The sequence below is a fragment of the Malaclemys terrapin genome, chromosome 1 (assembly GCF_027887155.1).
Source record: "Malaclemys terrapin pileata isolate rMalTer1 chromosome 1, rMalTer1.hap1, whole genome shotgun sequence".
Lineage (NCBI taxonomy): Eukaryota > Metazoa > Chordata > Testudines > Emydidae > Malaclemys > Malaclemys terrapin.
In genome coordinates, this window is record NC_071505.1 from 25124012 (window position 1) to 25136606 (window position 12595).

The 12595-nt window shown below is 39.0% G+C and overlaps 1 protein-coding gene across 1 annotated transcript in view; it reads right to left on the bottom strand.

Moving 5' to 3' along the window:
* The window catches only part of RELN (reelin), a 446977-nt gene that overhangs the window by 91130 nt on the left and 343252 nt on the right, over positions 1-12595 (bottom strand). The window contains exons 25-28 of the mRNA XM_054017864.1: positions 8865-9070; positions 6451-6622; positions 5986-6186; positions 1844-2079 (exon numbers count right to left, since the gene is read on the bottom strand). Of these exons, the coding sequence (XP_053873839.1) occupies positions 1844-2079; positions 5986-6186; positions 6451-6622; positions 8865-9070 (815 nt within the window). The remainder of the gene's footprint in view (positions 1-1843; positions 2080-5985; positions 6187-6450; positions 6623-8864; positions 9071-12595) is intronic.

Below are 12595 nucleotides of genomic sequence, written 5' to 3' on the forward strand. Positions count from 1 at the left end.
CTCTCCATCACATTCCACCAACTAACCACACAGCATATTCCAGAAATAACCCCAGAAGCACGAATTCCCAATTGGTACAAAACCAATGCAATGTTGACACTTTAGGAATCACATAATACTCTCCCATCCGTAATGCTAATCTGCTGAATTTATGATACTGGTGGTAACTTTTTTCTTTCAGTTGTGCTGGGTTTTTTTTTCTGATCATGCTACTGAACATAATGCCAAACAGATTGCTGCTATTGATTCTGTACTGCTTGTTTTGGGTAAATCAAATCAGCTAGTGTCAGATTTGTGTGACTTGGCACCTGCTTTTCTTGGCTAATTACTGAAAAAACTTGTTACGGTACACACTGATAATTCAACTCCTCACAGTAAAGACACAGACTCCCTCTGCTACATGACATGCCATATACGGAAAATCTTTGCAGTGGGAGAAGCATAAGGAGTGACTGGCAGTCTGACAGGGCAGAAAACTGCAGATAGCAATAGCATGGCTGCACTGAGAGAGAGTTAGACAAGAGAGCAGATGATCTCAATCGGTGGGTGGTATATGGACAGACAGGTGTATAATTGCATGGTAGCTTTGGAGAGAAGCAGGAGGGATATTTCTATGTGGAGAACTAGGGTATGCCAGACTTCAGAGTTTTTATTTGAGGATGTGGGAAGGCTGGAAATGGAAATGAGAAAATTTAAATAAGTTCAAGTAGGATTCAGACAAGGCTCTCTCTTTTGGGGCTTGTTAGAATCTTTCTAAACCTTTGAGGTTTTCTCATTTATATAGACTACTCATCAAGTTTCTATGTGGGTAGTGTGACTGATGGGAACTACTGAAAAATCTAAGAGCACTGATTTTTCACCTGCATTTGCAATGGACTATAACTTAGACTTAAAGCCATCTGATAAAGTTACCTCTTTTGTTTTGGGGTTTTCTGGCTATGAATACAATTTGACTGATTGGCACTACTCCATAGTGGAGTCTTTATAATGTTTATCATTATCCGATGACATGGCACATTACATAGCTGCTCAAATACCCTTCCGTTTTTTTCGTCATCCAGTAGCAACTGTTTGCAAAAGTAATCCTGTTGAGACAGCTTATTTGATTCATATGACCTATCACTCTCTTGCTGGTGTTGCTGACTTAATTGATAAGCGTTAAGAAAAGTAGCACTATTATGAAAAGATTTATGTCAAATTATAATGTGATTTTTATTATCGTTGCCTGTTGCCTTGTAATTTAATTTTATAGACTGTTCTGACACCTTTAAAATGAAAAGCTTTTCCCTGTTTTGTATGAGAAATGAATATATTCTTTCTGGATCATGTAGTTTGGTTTGGTCGTTTGCTAACCATCTTACTAGTATTGGCTCAAAGTACAGAAATCAAATTCACATGTACAGTAGAACCTCAGTTACAAACACCAGAGTTACAACTGATGAGTCAACCACATACCTCATTTGGAACTGGAAGTACACAATCAGGCAGCAGAGACCCAACTTCCCCCCACCAAAAGCAAATACTGTACAGTACTGTGTTAAATGTAAACTACTAAAAAAATAAAGGGAATGTTTAAAAAAAAGATTTGACAAAGGTAAGAAAACTCTTTCTGTGCTCGTTTCATTTACCTTAAGATGGTTAAAAGCAACATTTTTCTTCTGCATAGTAAAGTTTCAAAGCTGTATTAAATCAATGTTGGGTTGTAAACTTTTGAAAGAACAACCATAACATTTTGTTCAGTTACGAACATTTCAGAGTTACGAACAACCTCCGTTCCCGAGGTGTTCATAACTCTGAGGTTCTACTGCATAATATAATTCACAGAATTAAAGACCTACAGTACCTGGCTGCAAGAGATCTTGGAATGATAATAGTAATTCTTGTCCACTCCTCAAAGTCTCCTGTGTAATACATGGATGGCTCACTCAGCTCCCGGGAACTTCCTTCACATCCTTTGATTCCAGGAGATGCAGGATAACAGCCCTCTTTCACAAGTGACCAGAACAGACCAGCATCATGGGAATATTGAAGGAGAACTGGAGCAGAACTACTGTATTGATTAGTGCAACCGATATTCAGCTGTAAGAAATATGATAAAAGCAGAGTAGAGTTGATGAGGTGTAGAGACCTGCAGTTTTGTCTTTGGTTATCAGATGCACCTAATCTGTAATTTTAAAATTTGTGAGGCAGAGTTCCTATCAAATATAGAAACCCAAAGACAGATCCCAAAACATAATGGTCTCTATTTCATACCTGAGGCATTCCTCAATAAAAATCTTTGCTGCATCTTTGTTGAGGTTGCTGGGCACATAAAATGTGATGCTTGAAAGTGGATTTTATGCACATAAAACATATTAGGTATTTCTGCAATAAAGGACACAGATCCCAACTATTATTGGACTAGTATTCTGTTGCTTGTGTTCTATTCCTCTCTTCATAAGTGAAAGCAAAGGTGCATAGAAGTCCTTAAACAAGTTGTAGCATTGAGTCGGGCTGAAAAGTACTATGGAGAAGAATATTACATATCCTATGATGATGAAGGCAGTACAACAATATTGCCAATCCCAAACGTTCAAAAATCATGAGTCAGACTCCAAAAATTATGAGATTGGTTTAAAAATAATAATATTTTTACATAAACGCATGACTCCAGTTGATGGAGTTGAAAGAACACCACCAAATATCATGAGATTTGCAATCAAATTGCAAGAGTTGGTATAAGAACCTGTACAGAATAGAAAAGAATGCACACTGAAATTCACTGTATCCTTCTTCTTCATAAAAGGCCCTATTCTGGATCTCTTATTCACATGAATCATCTCAGGCCTGATTGTGCATGACCCTTGTGCAAGTGGATAGGTGGGAAAGGTGCAAGGAACCTTCCTTACCCTATGCAAGAGGCTAAGATAGTCATAATCTCTGTGCATAGCTGCTCACACAGAGGGGGAATATACTCAGGGATAATGCAGCCTGCACATTACACCTGCACCAGGAGGATTTGTGTCCCCGGAGACACAATCCGTCCCAACATTCCAAATACAACCCAATGCTTAGGGATTTGGCCACATACCACAGTTTAGTCCATTGATTCCAGTTGGATTATGTATGTGAGCAAGAGGTACAGGATTAGTCCCCAATATATAGGCAGCTTGATTAAATTCAGCTCTCAGAAATAAGAACGTACATTAGACAAACATCAACTACCACTTTCAGTTTTCAAATTATTACAAGTGTAATATTTGAAAAACTGATATTAGCTTTTATTATTGACCTGTATAATTTCTACACTACTATGAAATATTTGTAAAACAATGCCAAAACATTTATGACAAATTATGATAAATGTGACTATGCTTGGGTTTACTAGGCAAAATTATCCCCTACACTGGTATTCACAATGGAAACAAGTTCTCCAGGCACCTCAGTTACAAAGAACACTCCTTGTTTTATGAAGTACCTCCTTTGTAAAGTCTGGGCAATACATTGGCAATGGGGATATTGGGGAACTAATGGAGAGGAATTTCATTCTGAAGGTCAGTCAGGGATAGGAAGGAAGGTGTATGAATCTCACCTCTCCTTCCAAAATAATAAGTGGAGGGCAGGAGACCTCTAGAATATGCCAGTGATGGAGCAGAACACCCTTTCGCAACAAAGGAGTTATCAAGAAGAGGAGTTCCTAGCTATAGCTAGTTAAATTATTCATTGCAAGAAAAATTTTCTGTGAAATTTTGCCATTTTTATCAAATAAGGCCATATAGAAAAGTCCTATAAAATGTAACAGGGATAACATTAATAAGGTCCTGTTGAAATTACTCTAGAGTCTACAAAACAGAAAATGCTATCCCTTCTGTAGATTTGTGAACCATCCTGTATAGAATTCTATAGAAGGGATATGGTTCTCTATTATATTCTATATGCTTATGCAATAAGGGAATTATGCCCAAATAAGATGTTTCATTATCTCACCAATTCTACCCCGACCATTCATAGGTGATGGCAAATGGAGGAATAGGTTTCTAATTTTTGCTGGAGCAAGAAATACTAAATCCAAAAAGAAATAGAGGTTGAATTATGCTAAGCAGAAATTATTCAACTATTTCACAAGGATGTATAATTATTAAGCATGGGGGGAAGATGTACAGTTTTACCTATATATCAATAACTTTTGGACTGCAAGTGATCACAGACAGTTAAAATCACTGTGCCCAATCTAAGCAAAGTCTATGATGGAGTGCTCATCTTACGTTTAATACTCCACTGCAAATATCTGACAATCTACTGGCAAGCAGGTAGTAATACATACCACATCCAGACTGTAATTATTACTGTCTCTATTTCCCTTATAACAAAAAGAGCATGAATAACTTCTATGGTTAATTTTAATACTGTGTAAAACACAACATTTAGGACCTGATTCAGGAAAGCACTTAAACATATGATTAAAGTTAAGAATGGCAATGGAACATAAGCAGGTTGAAGTTAATCACCCGCTTAAGTGGATTCCTGACCAGAGAGAGACTTAAACACCTGCTCAACTACTGTCCTAACTTGAGACCCTAATCAATACACACACAAAGGAAAGAGTTATTATTGCTTCAATAGATACTTTTTTGTTTGTTAGTTTGTTACTTTGCTAAAAGTTTCAAGAATGGAAAGCATTTTAAATAATGTCTGCTTTATTTAGACTATACATCATGCTTGGATCCCTGCTGAGTATAACACCTACAGAATGATGATTTTGTCACTCAAGTAGAAAAAGTGTCAAAATGTGATTAGCATATTTTTCTGGTGAAATGGTATTTACATAGTTAAGTGTTTTTTGTTTTGCAAAACTGTCTTAGGCACAACACAATGAACACTGATTTATGTAATGTACTGTAGTCCTCAGATGGTATAGTATTTTATCATCATAACTTCTAAATGGAATGAGATTATTCTACAAATTCCCTTACTCTAGCCAACTTCCTATTTATATAGGGTGACCAGATGTCCCGATTTTATAGGGACAGTCCCAATATTTGGGGCTTTTTCTTATATAGTCTCCTATTACCTCCCACCCCCTATCCCGATTTCTCACGCTTGCTATCTGGTCAGCCTATATTTATATAACTGTGGGAATTATATTGAAAAGCTGCCTGTAAACATCTGATCTCTTTAATAATTCTGTTTGTAAATTATTCAGTATCTGTATCCACCAATTATGTAAGGACCATGTATTTGTGGCTAGCTCATTAAAATTGCATTGCAACCGACCCCCAGAATTCACCAATGGGATTTCATTATAAACTCAATAAAATTTTGATTAGGGTTCAGAAACAACAGCTTGTCAAAGCAAATTCACTTCCTTTTGAGTTTATATTCTGATGTATTGTCACAGCAAAGAAAATTTTGTAAGCCCTTTAAAGAAGAGAATGCTAATTGGAGCCTATATTCACTGCCACAATAAAAGTTAATTATTTAAAAAATCCACGTTGGAGTATAGAACAGCTTGTAAATTCTTAAATACTTTCAAGTATAAAAAAATGTACTCATGCCACATGGAAGCTTTGTAGTGACTGGGTCCCAAATGGGATACAATCTCTCTCCACACCCCACACCCCATTGCAGTAGCATTTCCTGATACTGAATGGAATATAATGACACTTCAGAGGCTTATTAAAAATATAACATGTTTTTAAAATTTATTTTGGTGAAACAAAGAAAGCTTTCCTGTTCTATGGTTGTTATCCTTTTCTTTCAGAAAGCAGGGTCTTAGTTAATAGAGTACGACAACGTATTTATGTCCTTTGCATCTTTTACACAGACAGAAATGGGAAGGATGTTTTTCCACCTTTAATCTCACAAGTAGTTCTTATTCATATGAGCAGTCCTGTTAAGATCACTATGATTGCTTGGGTGAGTAAGAAATATTTACATGAGAAAGGGTTGCAGGATCAATGCTCGACACCTCAACCTGAACTGGAGAGATCTGAAAGAAAAGAATACCTTGAACTGCAGGACATATCCAGGTTTCAGTGTTAAATCCCGAGTCACAGCAAATCGATCTCCATCTGATTTACCAAATATCATTGCTGAGGGAGTGGCAGAGCAGAAACTTTCATTTTTGGTCATCCCTTCATTAGCCAACATCAGCCACACACTGAGCTGGTTCATAGGGTAATCAAATGCTGGTTTCTCATAAAAGTTCTGGCAGAAATGAAAGAGACATCAAACATCCCACCACACAATGAAGAAACTTTCAAACATTCTTTTCTATCTCGATGAACGGGGAGTTACGCGTGTAAATCACTTAGCACCAGGATTAGGTGCTCCACATCTATTATGATAAGGGTGATACAAATACCTAGACAGACAAGGATATACCTGCAAATACTTCAGTTTTCTTTAAAAGCAGTCAGTAAATTCAAAGAAAACTCATTAAGGTACTTATTTACCGGCATTGCTTATTACCTGTGGTAATGTTGGGTTAATGACGGGAATGATCTGCTTCTGCTTTTCTGACAAAATGATGATATCATCAATGGCCCACTGGTCATAGCCTTCCCCCGAAAATACTGGCTGCCACCAGCGGAATCTAGTACAAGGAGTCTTTGCAGCAGCAGGAAGCTCAAGATAGACAAATCTAAAAGACAAGATTTTAGCAGAACTATGTAAACACTCAGTTCTTAAAGAGACATATGAAACACTGTAGAACAGAGGGTGGAGGCCAGAAAAGGTAAAATCTGTTTTACAGGTGGGAAGCCTTAGAAATCTTCCAAATCCTTGGAAATCAGCTCCCAGTCTGTAAAATGGGGATAATGATACATCCTTTGTCTTGCCTAGCACAATGGGGCCTTGATTTCAGAAGGGCTTGTAAGAAGCTACTGTAATAAAAACAATAAATAACAATAATCTAGAAAGCTATCATTGAGAGCAGGACTCTGTTTCATAATAATTCTCCATAGCAATATCAGAAGACGATTCCAGCAAATTAGGCATTCCCTTTTTGGTGATATCCTTAGGGCAAGTATCTTTCTGATAAGTATAGGAATAAGAATAACAGTAACACAAAGAGTTATTTTATGTCCTACTTGAATAAACTTCATTCAGTACCATTGACTTGGACATATTAGAACTATGTCTTATGTGTAAACAGAGACTATTTTAGTCCAAACAATGTCATACTTTGAACTAATTAATTAGGATACACATTTTGGCTGGTTCTTCATTGAATACAACAGGATTTTCAAATGTTCTCTGTTTAGCACATATTAAAGGAATGGCTCCTATGTTGTGAGTTATTTTTAACACATTAATTGTAATCTAAATTAGAAATACATAAGTTTTAATGGTCTCTCTTTTGGCAACTCAGGAAATCCTCCCACACATTACCCACTGTGTGTGTTCTGTAATTTATTGTGGGTTTTTTATTAGTAAGCTCCTAACTTCTATGGTGATAGCAGGTATAAATGTCAATACAATAAATAATAAAACAATAATACTTGATGTCATGTGACCTAAATAGGGTTATCAGAGTTACTTACTGATATAAATGGCATTTCATCTATTCTTCCATATTAACTATTTGTAACATTTCAGGTAGAGCTGGTTGTGATGCCTATAGTTAAGGATGCCCTGCATTTTCCATTATAAGACCCAATTTTCAGGTGCATATAACTTTGCTAAATTTTAACCATTCAGACTGAAATTTTCCATGCTGGGTGACTGCCTCAAACTGAACATTTTGGGGAAAATTTCAGCGAAAATGGTTCAGACATTTCTGAGAATGAGTTTAGGGAAATACATTTTCGCATATGTTAAATATCCTTATAACTATTTCGATGAGCAGCTCAAGCACCCCCATGCTTTGGAGCAGAAACTTGAAATTTGGCAACAAGCCAGAGAAGCCAAGAATTTTGCTGACTTATAACACTTTGAAAGTCACCATTCAAATGTGCTCAGTAGAGGTTTGCAAGAGGCTGGCCTCCCCGTAGGGGGCGGCGGTGCAGAGGAGGGGAGCGCCCTGCAGCAAACTCGGCAGGGCAGCCGGCGTCCTTCCCTCCCAGCCGACTGGAGCGGCGCAGAGCCCTCCCAGCAGGCGGTGCAGTGGGAGGGGCTGCGTGGCGAGCGCCCCACTGAAGCCCTGGCCGCCCTCCTTTTCTCTCTCTTGCAAAAAGGGCATTTTCCATGGGAAAATGATTCTGACAAAAAATTCTTGACCAGTTCTAGTCCTAAATTACTTAGGGCCTTTTGAAAATTTTACCCTCAGTTCTTCCGTGCCTCAGTTTCCCATCTGTAGAAATGGGATAATTGTATTTACCTACCACACCAAGGGTGTTGTGAAGCTAAATACATTAAAGACTGTGAAGATTTATTATGGTAATAGAAGCCATATAAGTACCTAAGATAAATAGATGCAATTAAAGCAACCTTAATTCTGGCATTTCCTAATTTTGGAGTGTTTAACTTTGCATCCTTAATGTTCTTTTAATGTACTTTTTTACATGTAATATCAATACACATTCATCAGAGCTGAAACCAGAGATAAAAGGAAACAACAAATTTCTGCACCTCATTTTGGGCAAGTTCTATATTTTCCTGTTAATTTTGTATATGTATACATTAGTGATTTGGTCATGTTGCACATTGGATTGACTAACTGGACACTTAACTTTTTCACTACAGTTTTTCTTTAAGGTCCAGCTTTATTAGATTTTTTCCATTCCTAGTCATAGTACTTTACTACTGAAGCCTGGAAGAGTTTCCTTGTAATAGATTTTAAGCATTATGCCTTGCAATGTTTTTGTTTTGCCTTTTAATAAACAGAGATAGATTTTTTTTAAAAGTCTGATATGATATGGCTTTAGTTTGACCCAATACCTTACCTAGGTTTGCTGAAGTCAGAGAAGTACATTTCTGCTAGTAGGTGCCAATTGATACCTCCATTGTTGCTGTACTGCAAAAGCACACCTTCCTCTCTGTTGTCTGGTTTATTGCATGAAGAGCTCTCCCCACCTATCTGAATGTAAAACTGGATGAAATCTGCCCAGGTGGTGTCCAAATCCCAGCTCACCAATTGCCTTTTTCCATCCTGTAGTACAGAGGCATATGAGAAAAAAATAAATGTACTCAGATTGTTAATCATCACACTAAGACACTTTTATTGAAAATGTCTCAATGTCAAACACAGTTGTATATGGAAAATGATGTACAATATACTGCAATGCAAAGGAGTTCCATTTTGTGCAAGTGTGATTCTCCCCTTATCGGGCTTTAAGACACAGTCCCTACTTTGGCCATTGTTTACACTGTAATCACTTTTGACTGTATCACTACTTCTATCCTGCACACATTTTTATCATCACAAACCCAGCATTCCATGTTTTTTTAAATTATTTATTTAGCACTAGGCGTGCAAGGCCTTAAACACACATTCATAAATTTTGAAAATGACCCTCTCTCTTCTGTGTTCCTCCCCAGGGTTTCTGGTGTCTTGCACCCTCAAGGGAGCCAGGAGGGAACAGACCCTGTATACCCTGAACCGTTTAGGGCCAGATTTTCAAGTGTCCAGCACCTAGCAACTGCCATTGTGACACATATGGAACTGCACTGAAGTGTTTTGAAAACCTGGCCCTTAACATCTAATTTTCCCAGTCAAATCTTGTACTATCACTTTGTCTGAGGGCTAGATCCTGCAAATTGTTTAGCACTGTGTGATGGGGTATACAAACCCTGCACTGGACAATGAAGGGTTAAGGAGCTGCTCTGGGCTCAGGTAACTCCACCCCTCCTCCCCCATCTGCAAGACATGCAAATGTTGGAGGAGGAGCTTAAAAGGGTAGCAGAGCAGCTCCCTTGTTGGCAGACCAGAGAAGAAAGGCTCTCAGCTCCCGAGGAAAGGGCTGACTGAAGGCAGGAGCCTCTCAGATGACCACTCCATGAAGGCCCCTCCCTGAGGGAAGGGTGGCCTAGATTTTGATGTACCCTAAGCGGAAATCATTACCCTCCATTTCCTATGAACTTAGTTTATTTGCATTAATTCCCTTTGCTTTTTGTTCGTGGACTACCCCAGAAGAGAACTGATTTTAAAGTGACCTGGCTGGAGGGCCAAGTCATAGGAAGAGGCTGGGCACCATAGAGGCCATGTGGCCATCAGTAGCAGGCAGAGGGGAAAGAGCTGCTATGCAACATCCAGTCACCAGGCAGCACCAGCAGTGAATGACCCCCTTCACCCACTGTCAATTCCCACAGACTTTAAAGGGATGCGAGGGTCTGGGCTGGCACACACTAACACCCTATCATAGTATCCTTGTTGATTTCCTGCATTTTCCTTCCATATTGCATCTTAAAAAAAAACTAGGACCATTTTTGTCCAGGATCTACTCTCACAGAGCAGCACTGACTGAATACTTGTCTCATTCACTCTCTTTTTCACCTACCCATGAAATATCTTCTTTCTTCTGGGTTGTTTCCATGGTCCAAGATACTTTCTTACCACGGATGCATACGTTCACCTCATACTCACAGACTTTTTCGCATTCACAGCATTCAACATAGCCATCCGACCCTCTCCCCTATTGTTTTTCATTCATTTTCCTCCATGCAAGCCTAATCTTTTAAAAGAATCTGAATTGAAGGTTTCACATTTTTCTGAGGCATCCAGCTACCTAAATCATCATCATCATCATGGCAACTATCAAGGATCCAATGATCAGAGTAGCAGAGTCAAATTCCAGGTTCTCCTCTACACTTTAGAATCAGTATGTTTGATATCTCTGCTTCCTATTACCTCCTTATGGGGACAGTTCATGGTAGAATTCATTGAAATGGATAAAGTCAACTCTTGCAACGGGGTAAAAGAGAGGCATTTTACCTTCAGTTCTCATGTAAGTATGTTTCACTTGCACATACGGATATGTTCTGCTCACAGTTACACTGGTGTAGATCAGGGTTTGCTCATTTCAAGTCAGTGGAATTACTCTGTGAAATCACTGTCAGAGCCAAATCCTGAGCATAAAGTGGTTTGACTACATGCAAAATGTCACCATCTCCCAAGGATGTGGCCTTCCTTTATCTGCTCATTATATTCAAAAGCAGCACTACATGCTCTTCAGCCATTTCACTAGGATGGACAAAACCAGCCCAGCACATCATGCTCTCAAACTTTCCATTGACATGCAAAGAGGTGGACATGACATCCTGACCAGACCAGGAATGTTCACAGACTGACCCCGAGTTTCCTGGATTTGCAGGATTGAGCCAGATCTGGGAACTTCACTACATGACTTCTGGTGTGATGCCATCAACAATGATTACTCTGGCTGGCACAATGAGCCTTATTAGACTATGTATGTCTGATGATGAATTACTCTGGATTTATGCCAGCAGAAAGCAGAACTGGCCTGGTAGTATTTAGAAGTCTGTTTTGCTATCTGTATCTTTGAGTACCAGCAAAGGACACTTACCATCTTTCTCTACATTGAACTATTGAAGTGATCATTGTCTGCCTTGTTATCAACTTAGGGGAGGGCAGAATCAAGTTCAACAATGGTTTTATAGAGTAGTATATTTCCACTCTGAATACATGACCCTTCTTTTATATGGAGGGCCCTGCCTGCAACAGAACCAGTGCAATACTGTTGTGCTGGGATGGGAGCAGGAGTTGTAGGGTCCTACCCCCAAAACACCCCTCTGTGCAGCAAGGATTTGAGGGTGAGACTAGTGGCTTTGAAACTATGTAGGTCCACCAAACTTCCCCATCTATAGAGGTGGTTTAAGCACATAAAAGGGGCCATACTGGGCCAGACCAATGGTCCATCTAGCCCAGTATCCTGTCTTCTAACAGTGGCCAATGCCAGATGCTTCAGAGGGAATAAACAGAACTAGCAATCATTGAGTGATCTATCCCCCGTTGTTCACTCCCAGCCTCTGGCAATTAGAGGCTCGGGACACCCAGAGCAAGGGGTTGCATCCCTGACCATCTTGGCTAATAGCTATTCATGGACCTATCCTCCAGGAACTTATCTAGTTCTCTTTTGAACCCCACTATAGTTTTCACTTTCACAACATCCCCTGGCAATGAGTTCTACAGGTTGACTGTGCACTGTGTGAAGAAGTACTTCCTTTTGTTTTAAACCTGCTGCCTATTAATTTCCTTGGGTGACCCCTGGTTTTTGTGTTATGTAAAGGAGTAAATAATACTTCCTTATTCACTTTCTCCACACCAGTCACGTTTCTGTAGACCTCTATCATATCCTCACTTAGTCATCTCTTTTCCAAGCTGAAAAATCCCAGTCTTTTAAATCTCTCCTCATACAGTAGCTGTTCCATATAATTATTTTTGCTGCCCTTTTCTGTACCTTTTCCAATTCTAATAGATCTTTTTCGAGAAGGGGTGAACAGAATTGCACCCAGTATTTAAGGTGTGGGCGTACCATGGATTTGTATAGTGGCACCATGATATTTTCTGTCTTATTATCTATCCCTTTCCTAATGGTTCCTAACATTGTGTTAGCTTTCTTGACTGCTGCTGTATATTGAATGGATATTTTCAGAGAACTATCCACAGTGACTCCAAGATCTCTTTCTTGATGGTAACAGCTAATTTAGATCCCGT